Genomic DNA, 16,564 nt, shown 5'->3' on the forward strand with positions numbered 1-16,564 from the left:
CAGTGGTAGAGAATGAAAAGGACCTGGGGGTAATTGTGCAGGCAGATATGAAGTTCTCTGAGCAGTGCAGACGAGCTGCAAGAGTAGCTCATGGTGTCTTGTCAATGATATACAGGAATTTATCTAGCAGGGACAGGGATGTGATTATTCCCTTGTATAAGGCATTGGTCAGGCCACACCTTGAGTACTGTATACAGGTCTGGAGGCCTCATTTCAAGAAGGATGTAGAGCTGCTGGAACGAGTACAGAGAAGGGCAACAAGATTAGTGAATGGAACAAAGGGTTGCTCTTACGAAGAAAGGCTTAAGTTTTGCAAATTACAGAGCCTGGAGACTAGGCATCGCCGAGGTGATCTGATAGAGGTGTACAAGGCTTTGAATGGCTTGAGCATGCTCAATGCCGATGGAATTCTTCCTCTTGCTCAGAATAATCACCTGAGAGGGCATAAATTCAAATTGAGGAAGGACGGATGTCGGATAGATGTGCGGAAATTCGCCTTTAGCCAGCGGGTAGTTGGTTTGTGGAATAGACTTCCATCGCTTGTTGTTGAAGTTGATAGCCTAAACAAATTTAAGGCTCAGCTGGACAGGTATTTCGAACGAATTGAGGGGTGAAATGGGAGTAGTGGTTGTTTTTTTTTTTCTTTTTTTTTGGCTGATGCTGAATAAGCTTGCTTTCTTGCATCATATGCCTCTACTAATGCTAATGCTAATGTGGAATCAGACCAAAGCTGCCTAAATCAGAACTTTTCAGTGAGCAGTACTGATCTTCATTTGGTCACAAAGTTGTCATTCCTACAAAATGTACTTTCTCTCTCTCTCTCATTCTCACTCTCAAATTGTAGGCTATCTGGCATAAAGGCCTGTTGCTTGCAAGCAAATAACCTCCTGCACAAAATGTTAGAAAAAATATTTTAAAAAAAATGCATGGATTCATTGGGGACTTCTGGCTATATTGAGGTCAGGACTTAACTGAAAATATCTCTCTGTCCTAAAGTTATAGCTCTTAATCATCTTTGTTCTGTGTCCTTGGAGTCAATGTTTTGGAAATTTCTCTCAGATTGGCATTTCTATTTGCTTGAAACCATCTGTGACTGTATAATATCTCTCCTTTTTAAATCATCAGTTAAGCATTGCCCTGTACTGTTGCACTATTTTGGTATCTGCATGTTACTAGATACGATGAAGCTATGTCTTGGATATAATTTTGTTACATGCAGAAAAGAAACTATTTATTATTTATTTATTTTTTTAAAATTGTGGAGGTGCTAAGAATGCATGCAGTGAGGATAAGTTTTGATGTTTAAACTTTGTTTTAGATTAAATATAGCAAAGAAACAATTTTGTGATTTAGAAGAAAAAAAAAGAGAGAAAGGCCTCTGTCACGTTAATATGGAAATCAGTACTGTAAAATGTCGATGTAATGAATGCCAGAGTAATGAAATATCAAGTATAACAAAATTACTTCCCATCCTCTTCCAGTTTACAATATGGTTTTATGTAAAAATACTTCATTTTAATGAATATCATTGTAATGAATATATCAGTTTATTGCAAGAAAAATTTATTCTGCTAAAAAAATAATAATAACCATTATAATGAAATTAATAGTGCTGGTACTCATCTATCAGCATGAAACATGCTGATAGATGAGTACCAGCACTATTGAAATTATGTTTGTTTGCAACTTTATATGAAGAAGTATAATTATTTATATCTTATCTGACAGTTGTGCTTTTTACATTTTTATAAATTTGAAATTCACTGGAAGAGACTACTTTCATGATAATAGCTTTCTTTATTCCAGCAATTGTAAAAGTTTAAAAGCTTTAAAAAAGCTTTTAAAAACTTTTGTTTCAACAAAAGTTTTTAAAACAAGTAACAAGTGTAAAAAATAAGTGTAAAAACACAACTTTAAATTTAAAATTTTTGAATTATTTATTAAAAATATAATTTGAATATTTAATTTAAATTTTATTAAATTTTTAACTTTTTCACTAAGAAATATAAAATTGAACGATTTCTTTCATTGTAATATGCAAGTATTGTTCTGACATCTTTATTGTGTTTAGTGTAGTAAAATTCCATAACGAATATTTTGGTTGCCCATTTGAATTCATTATACTAATATTCCACTGTGTATTACGTATATTGCCCAAATCTACACTTTTACTTGTGATTCAAAAATAGTTGTACTTGAGCTAGATTTTAGTTATACAGTTTATAGTTAAACCAAAAATATAATTTATTTTTGCCTTTTGTGGAAATATCTTTTTTTTTTCTTTATAGGTGAACAACTGGTATGTGAAACAATTCGACAAATTATGGCTGCCAGAGCAATTCATAATGTTTTCAGAATGTCGGAATCCCACATGATGATTACACATCAAATCCTCAAGTAATTCCCTTTTTACGTCTTCTTTATGTGCTGTATATTTCATAGTTCAGCTTGCGTTCATAATAATTTATTTTCAAATTGCTGATATATGTTAGCATTAAAATTCTATTAATATTTTTTTACATTGATATTTAGTGCAGTTGCATCATTATTACATAGATAGATGAATTTTAAGACAAACTGAAAACATCACTATTATAGTATTTCATATTATGAAATCCTTCACAAATTGGCTTTCTTCTTATACTTGAATTAAGTAATTCTTCCCCATTAGAGAAGTTGACAGTTACTTATTCTCTGTTAAGTACTGCCCAGACAGCACCATTTTGAAGCTATTTGGCCTCATCGTTGGGGGGGGGGGGGTTAGTAACCCAAAGTTATAAGAGGTGATTACCCTGTTGTGACTTATTTATACAATGTGAGAGAAGCCAAAAGGTATACTTCTTATATTAATAAAATTTTAGGGCAGAATGCCTCAAACTATGTAAAATTCAGATTATGACATTGTTTAGTACTTTGCATCATTACTATATATGGGGGTGGTTGTGCAGGCAGATATGAAGTTCTCTGAGCAGTGCAGACGGGCTGCAAGAGTAGCTCATGGTGTATTGTCAATGATATATAGGAATTTTTCTAGCAGGGATAAGGAGGTGATTATTCCCTTGTATAAGGCAATGGTCAGGCCACACCTAGAGTACTGTATACAGGCCTGGAGGCCTCATTTCAAGAAGGATGTAGAGCTGCTGGAACGGGTACAGAGAAGAGCAACAAGATTAGTGAATGGAACAAAGAGGTGCTCTTACGAAGAAAGGCTTAAGTTTTGCGAATTACAGTGTCTGGAGACTAGGCACCAGCGAGGTGATCTGATAGAGGCGTACAAAGCCTTGAATGTTTTGAGCATGCTCAATGCTGATTGGATTCTTCCTCTTGCTCAGAATAATCACCTGAGAGGGCATAAGTTCAAATTGAGGAAAGACAGATGTAGGATAGATGTGCGGAAATTTGCCTTTAGCCAGCGGGTGGTTGGTAGGTGGAACAGACTTCCATCCCTTGTCGTGGAAGTTGATAGCCTAAATAAGTTTAAGGCTCGGCTGGACAGGTATTTTGAATGAACAGAGGGGTGAAGTGGAAGTGGTTATTTTTTATTTATTTTTTTTACTTTATTTTTTTTTTGGCTGATGCTGCATAAGCTTGCTTTCTTGCATCAAATGCCTCTACTAATGCTAATGCTAATATATTTGAATTTTAAGACAAACCAAAGTTTGTATGTTTAACATCTCATGTTGTGAGATCCTGCACAAGAAGTTGCCTTTCTATTATACTTCAAATAAATAACACTTCTATTAGAGAGGTTACTCTTTCTTTTTTTTTTTTTTTAACTTGATGTCTTTTCTTTATATGCTAATTATAAATTGTTTTACAACTAGTATTATTAAATCATTTGTGATTTCAGATCCAGACAGCATCTTGTTTATAGTTAAATACTAGCATTTAGTATTTAATTATTACTTTAAGAATTAAAATAATTCCTTTATTAGTGTTAATTCTCTATATTATTAAAAATCTTTAAGATGGGAGGGTGTGTGTGAAATCGTATGTAGTGTTAATATTAGATTGAAATAAAAAGCATTACAATCTGGTACCCCTTCCAATCAAACATTCTGAGTAGCAGTGATTAACAGGCCTAGCCTCTCCCACTGGTTGGTTTTTACTTTAGTGTTAGAGTGAATTCTAACGAATCCACTGTAACGCTAAGTAAAAAGCAACAAGGTGGCAACAACAAAGCTCAAGGTGCGGTGGGGGGGAGAATTCCCCCTCTTGCTGCTGTTTTAAAATCTGAAAACAAGTTCCCGATTTTAAAATAGCCACAAGGGGAAGAATAAACACTAACTAAAATGGGTACTGTGTGCTGAAGAGGCCAGAGCTTCCAATCACTGCGAGGAAAGCAGTGAGTAGGAGGGGCTAGACCTGTCAATCACTGCTACTCACAACGATCGATTGGAAGGGGCACCATATTGTAAAGACTAACCAAAGTATTTTTGTTGTTTGTCTAAGGGTCTTACAAGAATATTTTTGGAGGCTGTAGCCACCAAAAATATTTCTCTTTTTCTTCCATCCTCTGTGACAATTTTGTGGGTTTGTGTCTTGATACTCCTTTGGAGAGGTTTTGCGTTCACATTCTGTTGGAGACTGAAAGAATTCTTTAGTGAAGTTTTTTTTTCACTTGGAGTTAGCTAATCTTAGATAGGAACTGTAGGATTTTTTCAGCCCACACAGCATTAAATGGCCTGTAAACACATACTTGTACAGACATACATTTACTTAAAATGTATGTCTGTGAAATGTGGGATTTACTTAAAGATTTAATTACCATCAGGGGTAAAGGAAAGGGTTTTTGCTTCCGTAAAGGTGAGTACAGTGGTCTCAGACAGTTTTTAAATTCTGTACAGTGGAATCAACTGACGATGTTACCAACAGTAAATACTAAGTGGGAAGCATTCAAGGAATTAATCATGGATGCTACTAAAAGTTTCATACCTATTAAGAAATATTGTTCAAGGTTTAGGCCTAAATGGTTATCTAATGAACTAATGAGACTCATTACAGAGAAGAAAAATGCATGGGATGCATATAAATTATCAAGCAACTCAGACGCCTATGGCAGCTATAAGCTAGTCTGTAATCAGGTCACAAAGGAGGTTAGACAGGCGAAGGCAGATTATGAGAAATCCTTGGCAAAAGATGCTAAGAAAAACAGCAAGGATTTCTTTACTTATATAAACTCTAAAAGGAAGGGGATGAATCTGATTGGTCCACTTGACATCAATGGTTCGACTGTTGATGATCCTGCTCAGATAGCAAACAAACTGAATGAGTATTTTGCATCTACATTCACACATGAGGAATTATTAAGGTTTGAAAATGGCAGAAGGTTATCAAATTGTAGCAGGATATTTGGTGATTTTGCAATAACTGAGAGCAAAGTGGAGGAGAAATTGTTGAAGTTAAACATAAGAAAAGCACCTGGGGTGGATGGGATCTACCCAGTTTTATTAAAGGAGGCAGCAAAGCAACTAAGCAAACCCTTAGCCATAATTATGAGAGCATCCTTGGACTCAGGGGAGGTTCCCACGCACTGGAGATGTGCAAATGTATCCCCAATTCACAAAGGGGGATTGAAGGGCGACAAGAGTAATTACAGAACAGTTAGTTTAACTTCTGTTCTGGGTAAAATAATGGAGTCACTGGTTAAAGATGCATTGCAGGATCATCTAGACAAGACTTCAGCAATAATTCAGACACACAACATGGGTTTGTTAAGGGAAAGCCTTGTCTGACAAATTTGATAGGATATTATGATGTGGTTACAAAGGAACTGGATGCAAAAAAATAATTTTGATATCATATATTTGGATTTCAGGAAAGCTTTTGACACTGTTGCGCATGGAAGACTATTGTACAAATTGGAGCAGAATGGTATTAAGGGTAAGTTGCTACAATGGATAAAAGGATGGTTAAGTGGGAGAAGATCCCACTCAACCTTCTTCTTCGTGCTGCTCTTCGTGGAGTCCCACAGGGTTCGGTGTTGGGTCCACTGCTGTTTTGTATATTTATCAATGATATTGGTGAAGGTATATCAGGCTTAATGTCGAAGTTTGCAGATGATACAAAGGTTGGCAGGGTTGTTAATGACAGTAATGGCAGTGTGCTACTGCAACAGGATCTAGATAATTTTGGCAGATGGGCTAAGAAGTGGCAACTGAAGTTTAACCTTGACAAATGCAAAGTACTGCATATGGGTAGAAGTAACCCCAGAGAAACATACTAACTGTGTGGTACTACACTTAAGGTGGTAGAAAATGAAAAAGACCTGGGAGTAATTGTGCAGTCAGATATGAAGTTTTCTGAGCAATGTAGACAGGCTGCAAGGGTAGGTCATGGGGTTTTGTCAATGATTTATAGGAATTTTGCTAGCAGGGAAAAGGAGGTGATTGTCCCTCTGTATAAGGCAATGGTCAGGCCACGCCTTGAGTACTGCGTACAGGTCTGGAGGCCTCATTTTAGGAAGATGTCGATTTACTTGAGCATGTACAGAGAAAGGCAACAAGATTGGTGAGGGGAATGAAGGGATCCTCTTACCAAGAGAGGTTTAAGTTCTGCAAATTGCAGTAGCTGGAGACTAGGCACCTGCGCGGTGATCTGATTGAGGTGTATAAGGCCTTGAATGGGTTGAGCACGCTGAATTCTGATGGGATCCTTCCACTTGTTCAGATTACGAACCTAAGGGGACATAAATTCAAATTAAGAAAGGACAGATGTAGAATAGATGTGCAGAAATTTGCCTTTAGCCAGCGGGTGGTTAATTGCTGGAACAAACCTCCATTGGAGGGAATGGTGTGATTTTTATTTATTTTTTTATTTTTTTGGCTGATGCTGCATAAGCTCATACACTTGCTTTCTTGCATCACATGCCACTACTACATTGGCATGCTGTAACCAACATAATCAGTGTACTAAGAAAATCTCAGTCAAACCTACCAATCAGTATATTCCTGGTCCAATCAAATCCCGAGAATTTGTTACTTTGAACTGTTAGTTACTAGTATAGTATGAGATCTGAAATTCCTAGCAATTTGGAAAGACATAAGTAGAACAGAAAAAAAACACAGCAGAATAGAATTAGTTGCATGGTATTCAACAAAATTTCTTTTCACAGTTTTGGAATATTAATGACAACACTGTGAAGTGTCAAATTCTGTATTCACTGCAGTATATGATTAGGTTTGTCATCGATAAATGTATCAATGCTATAATTAACTAAAAATTTACACAATGCTACAATTAACTAAAAATTTGAAGGGGAGTCAAATTAAAATGTGATTTATTTTTTAATCAATAACTGACAACTTCATTTTTTAAAAACATTTCTATCATAGTTTAGGCATTTTATCCCATTTGTGTACCAGTTTTTTAAACCTTGCATTCAAAAATTTTATCTTTTGGTTACTGTTGGCGTTGTTCACTTCATCACAGTGTGTAATCCACATTTTACATGATCATTTTTGGGTCTTCCAAATACCTGAAAATTGCAAGGTAGCTAGTCCACATTGTAGAATGGATGCTTGATTACTTCACCATATAGTTTCTGGATGTGTGCCATATTTTATTGGGCCATATGCAGTCATACATTGTTGGGTATCAAAATCAAACATCTTGGTTTTTTGCTTTTGATGGCACTTTGCAATTCAACTTTAAAGATTTGTGCATAATTTTGTAAGTTTTTTACATCAGTAGTCCCTGTGAGTAGAAGACCAGTGTGAAGGGTTAGCCATAGTCAAGTGCAGGGGTGGGCAACAGCCGGCCCGCGGGCCACATCCGCCCGCGACGATGTTGAATCCGACCCCCTCGGTAAATGCATAAATATAGAAAATCCATACCTGACTACACTCGCCGTAAACATTCAGCTTAATTCGGTTCAATCGGGAATCGCGGCCAGTACAAGAGTAACCAAGTGATTCTGCGCAGCGTCAAAGAGTTATTTCCTAATTATTATTGTAGCATCGATTGAACGAAGTTCCTTTGGGTTTGACTTCTTATTGAAAAAAATAATATTAGTGCGAGATATTTTATGTTTTATGCCTTTTCTAATTATTACAATTTTTAATTTAATATAATTTATATCCCATAAAATGAGCCAATTAAAAAAAAAAAGAAAAATTGATGCCGAATGCCGCATTTTCAATGATAATTGGACATTCAGATATTTTTTTAAAAAATACATTAATAATTTGGTAATTCAAGTAATATAACATTTTTTAGGTTCTGATTTTTTTCATTGAATCGTTCAATCTATTCCGGCCCGCATCATGATGCGAAAATTTCATTCGGCCCGCTGACGAAAAAAGTTGCCCACCCTTGGTCAAGTGGTTAGTGTGCCTACAAGTAAGGAAGTTACAGGTTCAAGCCTGTACACTGCCACATAAAATGCACATCTGTTGTGAACTGTGGTGCTAAAAATCTGGCTATTCTTAATAATTAATTCAGTGTGTATGTAGTTACAGTGAATGTGTAAACTCTTCTAGCTTCAGCCACATTAAAAATAAACAGATTTACTTACTTTGAGTTTAACTTTCTCACTGCATTCAAAAGTCTTAAATTTCTTCTGCTTTCATGATGACAGATATTTTCATTGCATTGCTTGCCCACTGGATCAAAGTAACTGCACCATATCTTATCCATCAATATACAACCCCCTGGTTCTATCATCAGTAGCCAGTTGTATCATCACTATCATTTTTTTCTCCCTGCTGTAGCCATTCACAGAGAGCAGGCATGTTTTAAGTTGACCCCAGTAGATTAACTGAAGGGAATTAAGCCCCTTGACATTGGCACCTGTATATGATGAGGGAACCTCCCAGTAGTGCTGCTGGGCTTCCAGACTTGCATTATTGGAATCCAGCATGTGCAGCTGTGTACTGCAAACCATGGAAACTAGTAAAGGGTGATCCTGGTGGGTGAAGGGCCCAGCCCTAATACACTTTAGCCCCTGCTTCCACAAGATGGGAGTCCCATACTGGCACACTGGGATCAATCAGTGGGTGGTTCTTACTGATAGGGTCAACTGCATTCCAATAAGTCTCCTTCCCTTTGGTTCTTGGACAGTGTTAAGACTTATTGGAAATGTGGGTATGATGCTGTAAACTATCTAATGGCCAATATCAGGCCGTGCCAGATATTGGCCATATCTGGCACGGCCTGAGTGCCAGATATGGCCAAATAGATTATCAAAAAAATTTGCTCATTAAATTTTTCGTTCAGTAAATGTAATTGTGTATGTACTTAATAAAATTTTCGAATATTTCGAATTTTAGGTTTATCATTATATTTATTTATTCACCTTAATATTGAAAAATAGCAATTGATCATTTTCAGGTTGTAAATTTTCTTAAGCGTGAGCATTTAAAAACAAAAAAGTTAGAAATTTTTTTAAAAAACAAAAGTAAGTCATATTTTTATAATTTTAATAAAATTTAAAAATAAATCACTGACATAGATTTGGTGCACATAAAAGTGTTGGGAATTTGCATTTTTATATATAGCCTGAAAATAAAAATAGTAACATGAAAACAGAAACTTCCTTTTACATGTAACAAGATATGGAAAATGTAACACACTAATTTTTCTCAAATCACTAAGTCATGGGCGTCTGCAGAGGGGGGGGTGCAAACAGGGCACTTGCCCCTCCCTGGGATTGAGTAAAAAATTCCACAGATTATAATCATAAAAGTGATTGAGATATGTAACCTTACACCCTTGACCATGGGACACTTTGTCTGCCTTAAAATTTTATTATGGGTTGGGCGGTTTCGACCCTCGGTGGGGTAACCATAGAACACGTGTTTTATCTATTGCAGTAATAAAACAGAGTTCCTGTTTTGGGTTCGTCGACTGATATTCCCCAAACTTTACCAGAAGTTTTGGAACATTGCGACTATTTCCCTTCTATTAATTCGGCAACCAAGTGGAACCTTTCCCTGAACTATTGGTATGACATTACCTGTTACAACCTGTACCATTGAAAGAAGTTTCAGCACCTTGAAACGTGTGAAAACATGGTGTCCACTATCTCAGAAACTCGCCTATAAGATTTATGTATGATTAGTATGCACAGGAAGAAATTAGAAGAGGAAGCAGTAAAGAAGAAATTTATTGAAAATGTCATTAATAGGTTTGCAAGCGATTGACGGAGAATTCAATTCTTATACGTGATTATTGAAATTATTGTTATCTATTATTATTATTGCATAATTTAAACACACATAAAGTAAGAAGTCACTGTACATTATTCAATAATAGAACTCATGACATCAACTTAAGTGATTTGTAAAAAAGTGGTATGTGATAGAGCAAAACGAAAAAAATTTTTAAAATCAGCTTTAAAAACTGAGTTAAAAATAACTATTAGTCTACAAATGTCGAAAATCATGCAGAGTGGTGTGAATTTGCATTTTCTCTCAGTCATGCAATATGAGACTCATAGAAAGGTAATTGCAGCAAGACATTGACCAACTCACCTCCTGGGATATGGCTAATGGTTTCAGGTTCTCATCTCTGAATACCTTGTGCATACACTTTTGTCGTTCAGTGGAACCTTTCCCTGAACCAGAACTAAAGCTTGGACAAAACAATTCCAGTAGCACCCGAGACACAATTCTTGGAACTTGTATTTGATAATAAGTTGACATTCCCACATATCCATCAATTGCAAATGAAGTGCACAAGAGGACTGAACCTCCTACGTGCCATTTCATCTAACAATTGGGGAGCAGATTGTTGCACTTTTCTCCATCTTTACTTGCACATGTCGATCTAAATTAGTCTTTAGGTCCCAAGTGCATGCATCTAGAAACAGCATACTCTGATGGCTAGACCCAATTCACCACCAAGCCATCCACATTGCTACTGGAGAATTTAGAACATCTGCTGTCCAGAGTTTATACTTTGTAGAAACTGAACCACCCATGTTGCCTCAGTGAAAGCAATCGTTGCTAAAATATACTGTTAAACTGAAATCTCTGCCAGACCATCCATTCATTTTTGAGCTACGATGGGGAAATCTCTATAACACCTATCAGACTACCAACTGTTCCTTTGGTATTTGTGTTCAAAAGCGGCTCAGAGAGTTTAGCATCATGGTAGACAATGTTGCCAGTCATCAAGGCAACCCCTTTCACCCTGGCATGCTCACTTTCCACCACACTACTCCTTAGCCAAGTGGTCAGGAGCAGGAGTGCAGTAGCACACACTCTTTGAGTAGTATACGGTCAATCTGCCAATCCATACTGGACCAGTGTGGCAGATTATGGTCCATTTCCTTCAACATGAATTGTTGGGGCTGCTTCCATCCTGCAGGAGATTGATAATGGTTGCAGTTTATCTTTTAACTTCTCTGTTAATAATTGGGGGAAAAGGCCAGCGCTTTATCGTCTATCTTCTTACAACTCTATGCTGCCTGTCGATCTGATTTCCTGCCTGTCTTCACTGATGGCTTGAAATCAGAATTATATGTGGGAGCTTCTGCACTCTTCCCAGATAGTATGTCATCTGAGAAGATTCCCCACAGGTGCAGTATATATACTACAGAGTTCTGTGTCATAGAACTAGCCTTGGACCACATTAAATTAATAATTATCAAAGGTGTATGGTATACACAGATTCTTTAAGTGCATTACAGGCCTTATCAGTAATTAGATATAATCCTCATCCAGTCCTGTCCAGGGTTTAGCAGAATCTATATTCTCTTTATACTGTAAATTTACATTTGACATCCACTTTTGCTGGATCTCAAGCCACATTGGGATTAGGGGTAATGACCTAGCTCAGTGGTCTCAAACTAAAATTACATGAGGGCCGAATGCACGATCTGAAAGCAGCTGATGGGCTGGAATTTTTTTTTAACAAAATGAGAGTGAATATAAGCACCGTATTTACAACAAATACATAATTGAAATGTATTCACGGGCCGTGAAAATCAACCACTGACCTAGCTGATGCTGCAGCCAGATCAGCATAGTCCCAGAGGAATCACAGCCTACTGGATCCCTATGTGGACTAGACAAGTAATAAGAAATATACTACACTCGTAATGGCAACAACCATGCACGGACAGGTGGTTTAGTCTGCTTTTAACTGTAGAGAGGAACTTTTTCACATCCACATAGGGCATAGTCATCTTACTCATTTGTTTCTCCTGAAGGTAGATGACCCTCCTATGTGTGAGGACTGTGGTACCATTTTAACCATTAGACATATTTTAACTTCCTAATTCATTTCACAAATATACGTGGTCTCAATTCTAATCTCAACGATGTCCATTTCCACTTGCAGTCTTCCAAACCCCATGTACTTTTTCTGACAGAATCTCAGTTATCGGTTGATTCAACTACTGCTCATTTCAGATACCCAAATTATTTGCTGTATGATTCCTTTCGCCTCAAAGGTGGTACTTGTGCATATGTCCGTTCTGATATTCCCTGTCAGAGACTTGGCAATTTGGAATCCCTTCTCTTTGATCTTCTCTGGCTTAAAATCTCTCTACCTCATTATGTCAAATTCATCTATTGTCTCTACCATTCTCCCAACCCCACTAATCACTTGGAGCAACTTGACTTTCTCCAGTCCAACTTTCCTAACAGTGAGGTAATTTTCCTTGGTGATTTTAATGTTCACAACTCCAGCTGGCTTCCGTTTTCTAGTCACACTGACCCAGCTGGTCGAGATACTGAAGCTTTTGCAATTACTAATGACCTTGCACAGATTGTTCATTTGCCTACAAGAATACTGGACAATCCTAATCATACAGCCAACACACTTGATCTTTTTCTCACAAACAACCCTTCTAAGTACACAGTGTAAGTGAGAGGTCCTTTAGGCACTTCAGATCACAACTTGGTGATTGTCTCTCCTCCAATGGAGCCTTTGTCTCATGGCTATTCCCAACCTCGTGTTGTTTGGCATTACAAAAATGCAAAATGGGATGACCTGCGAGATTTCTTTTCTTCTTTTCCTTGGTCAGAATACTGTTTCAAAACTTTTGATGTCAACATTTGCTCAGCTCGTGTCAGTGAAATTATTCTTGCAGGAATGGAATCCTTTATCCCGCACTCCACTTTAAAATCTGATCCTTTATCTAAACCTTTGTTTTCCAATAAATGTGCTAAAGCTGTTCAAAGAATATTGCATATTATAATTGGCTTGTTTCTAATTCTTCAGTTTCATTTTCTGCCTATACCCAAAGCTCGCAACAATTGTAAAGCAGTTATTAATCAGTCCAAACTAGAGTTTCAACAGGCTAAGAGTAGAAAACTTGCTTCTTGCCCTAATGGTAGCCGAGCATTCTGGTCTCTTGCCAAAGATATTGGCTGCAACTTTTACCCATCTCTGCTCCCACCTCTGTCCAAGCCAGATGGCTCTGTTGTCACTTCAGCCAAGGATAAAGCTGATCTGCTAGCATCCCATTTTTCTTCCAACTCATGTATTAATGATCTTGGTAAAACACCTCCCACTATTCCCAACACGCTCCATTCAATGCTTCCTGTGGTCTTATGTCAGAAGGATTTTGACGAATCTTGATGCTAAGAAAGCTCAAATAAAAGTATAGACATCTCAAAGGCTTTCGATCGTGTCTGCCGTAAAGGTCTTCTAAACGAGCTTCCATCTTATAGTTTTCCAACTGTTTTTTGTAATTGGTTATCCAGTTTTCTCTCTTATTGCTCATTGAGGGTGATGGTAGATGGCTCTCTGTCTTCTAACTTCTCCACTAATGCCGGTGTCCGGTTTCAGTTCAGTTCAGTTCTTTCCCCCACTCTTTTCCTCTTGTATATTAATGACCTTCCATTGACTGGAAATCCTATTCATAGTTTTGCCGATGATAGCACATTGCATTCCACTTTCCATTTTGAGAAACCTTGCCCTGCTCAATCAGCTTCAACTTCTCGAAAATCTGCTACCAATTCCTTAAATGCCGATCTTCAGGTAATTCTCCAGTGTGGTAAAGACAACTTAGTTGATTTCAACCTCTCGAAAACTCAGTCTTCTCTTATATCTCACAAAAAGGATTCTTCTGCTCTTATTATCTTTGGTGACATTCTGATTTCCAGGCAAAATGATATATCTCTTTTGGGGATTACCCTGACTTCTAATCTCTCTTGGCACAAGCACATTACAAATATTTCTTCCTCTGAATCTAAAAAACTTGGTTTTCTCTTTCGCTCTCGCCGTTACTTTTCTTCCAAACAGCTGCTCACTCTGTATAAATCGCAAATCCGCCCTACCATGGAATATTGTTACCACATCTGGGGTGATGCCCCCAAAACCTTTCTCAGGCTTCTCGATTCCATTCAGAAAAGGGCAGTTAGATTAATTAATGATTCATCTCTAACAAAGTCTTTCCACTCGCTGTCTCATAGTCGTACTATTTCTGCTGCTTGCCTTTTCTACAGATACTTCCATGGGCACTGTTCTTCTGAATTGGCCTCTATAATTCCCGCTCTCTCTTTCAAAACAGTTCGAACACGTGCAGCCACCAGCCAACATCCATTTACTGTCCAACTTCAAACTCACAGACCAACTTTTCATCTTCCACGTTTATTCATTTAACTGCCGTTTTCTGGAACAACCTTCCTTCATACGTATTTCCTGAAAATTACAGTCTACAGAAGTTCGAAGTCCAATGTCGACAAATATCTTCTTTCGTCTTCTCAACCTCCAACCCAAACACTCTACTAAGTACTATAGGTTCTAATGTTGGTTCTAATGTTTGGGGTTTACATAAAAAAAAAAAAAAAAAACACAACAATGTCCACATTTTAGACATGAATAACATATATTTTTTACCACCTTCAGCCATCTGTGACAGCCCTATGTATCGGTAAGGCACTCACCTAATAGTCAACACATGTCACTGACAGTGATCGTGTGTTGACTATTTTTAACTATTTAAAATTAATTAACATTAGTTCTATTTAAAATATACCTTTGTTGTATATACTGTTAATACTTATTTATATATATTGTTTACACCTTTTTGAAAATTTTTTTATTCTTATATAGCTTATAAAACCTTTTTTGACATAGTGACTAATTTTCATAGGTCAATTTAATCTTGTATTGCCTTTTTATAACTGTTTTTATTCATTTACCATTGTTGGTGTATATAGCCTGTGTTGCTGATGCGCCAATAAGCCCCAAACCAAACCAAATGAGATTAAGATTAGTGTCTAGTGAATAAAGTTTTTGTTTAAAATCTGTTTCAATAATTTTGTGAATTTAATCTTAACTTTTCTAAAGCTGTTTCTGCTAAGTTACATTCTTTTTAGTAACTTCAGTAGCTTAATTTTAACTTCACTAGTGGATAAAGTTTTGGTAACAGTTTACTGTGATATGATACTTCGTTAATTTAAATTCTGTAATGTTTTCTAAATTTAAGTGTTGTAATTTTTCTCAAGTTCAAATCATGCCTAAATAATTGTTGTTACAAGATTGACTTTCAATACATCATCCAAGGATGACCTGGACAGAAATGGTTGAGGACATTTCTGTTATGAGTCATGAGTTTGTTGCTATATTACCCATGGCGTGTATTCTATTTTTTTTTTTTTTTTTTTTGGTAATTGTTGGTGCATAGGCTTCTGTGGCCCTAATGCACCTCCCAAGGTTTTTGCAGTATCCAAGCCCGAGGCAGGCACTTTACCCACCCGGCTAGCCCGGTTGGCTGGCGTGTATTCTAAGGTCAGTTTAGTAGACAAATCAAGCTCAACTAAAGATTCTTTTCTTTGCTTCAGGTGCAAGGAGTTTAGTGATCTCAAATTAAAACTGTATGCATTACTAGAATTTAAGTCTCTCTCTCTCTGAAGAAATGGGTGCTTACCCTAGAAACAAATGTAACTGGCAAGCTCATCAGGGACTCAAGCATCTTGTAACCTGCCATGTGATGCACCCCCAATTTGGGTCCCAGAATACAACAGCCAAGTTTATACTACCCTGGTTAAAAAAAGTTTGTTTTATTGGGAGACTCAATTGTCAGGGAAATGGGTAACATTTTTTAAAATAAAAATAAATGGACTAGAACTAGAGTTAGTTTGTCAGAAACAACAATTGATGATATTACCAAAAAATTGTTAGATTTTAAGGGAGCAAAGAGAACATTATTATTCGTGTGGAGACTAATGATATTAAACAAACATGATGTGACTTGTGAGTTAGGCCAAAATGTGTATGTATGTGCAGTTCTGCTCAGATATTATAGTAGGATTACATATTGAAAGTCATGTAATCCTACTATAATATTCTGGATGAACTCAAGACTTGAGATACTCTGCAAGGCTTTTGGGGGGGGGGACATGTTTATCAGCATGATCCGCACTTGTAGGTAGAAGGAATCTGTTTTGCAGAGATGGGAACTAACTAAGGTGAACTAAGGTGGTGAAAGAGTTCTTACCTGTGTTATTGAGGATAACTTTGGTGTTCAGAGAAAGCTGTTTATCTGATTATGTGGGCTGAAATATATGTGCAAGTAATACTTGCACACATCTCGAGAGTTCTTGTTTGTTGCCGCAACAGTCAATATTGGTAAGATGTTGTGTTCTGAGGGTAGCAACGTTTCAAA

General features: G+C 36.9%; 1 protein-coding gene across 1 annotated transcript in view; it reads left to right on the top strand.

Moving 5' to 3' along the window:
• Nucleotides 1–16,564, top strand: part of LOC150080676 (DCC-interacting protein 13-alpha-like) — a gene marked incomplete in the record, with an annotated part of 341,505 nt that overhangs the window by 264,847 nt on the left and 60,094 nt on the right. The window contains 1 exon segment of the mRNA XM_090381733.1: nt 2,289–2,397. Coding sequence (XP_090237859.1) covers nt 2,289–2,397 — 109 coding nt within the window.

This window comes from Mastigoproctus giganteus, chromosome 9 (assembly GCF_048544385.1).
Source record: "Mastigoproctus giganteus isolate SK-2022 chromosome 9, ASM4854438v1, whole genome shotgun sequence".
Classification (NCBI taxonomy): Eukaryota; Metazoa; Arthropoda; class Arachnida; order Uropygi; family Thelyphonidae; genus Mastigoproctus; species Mastigoproctus giganteus.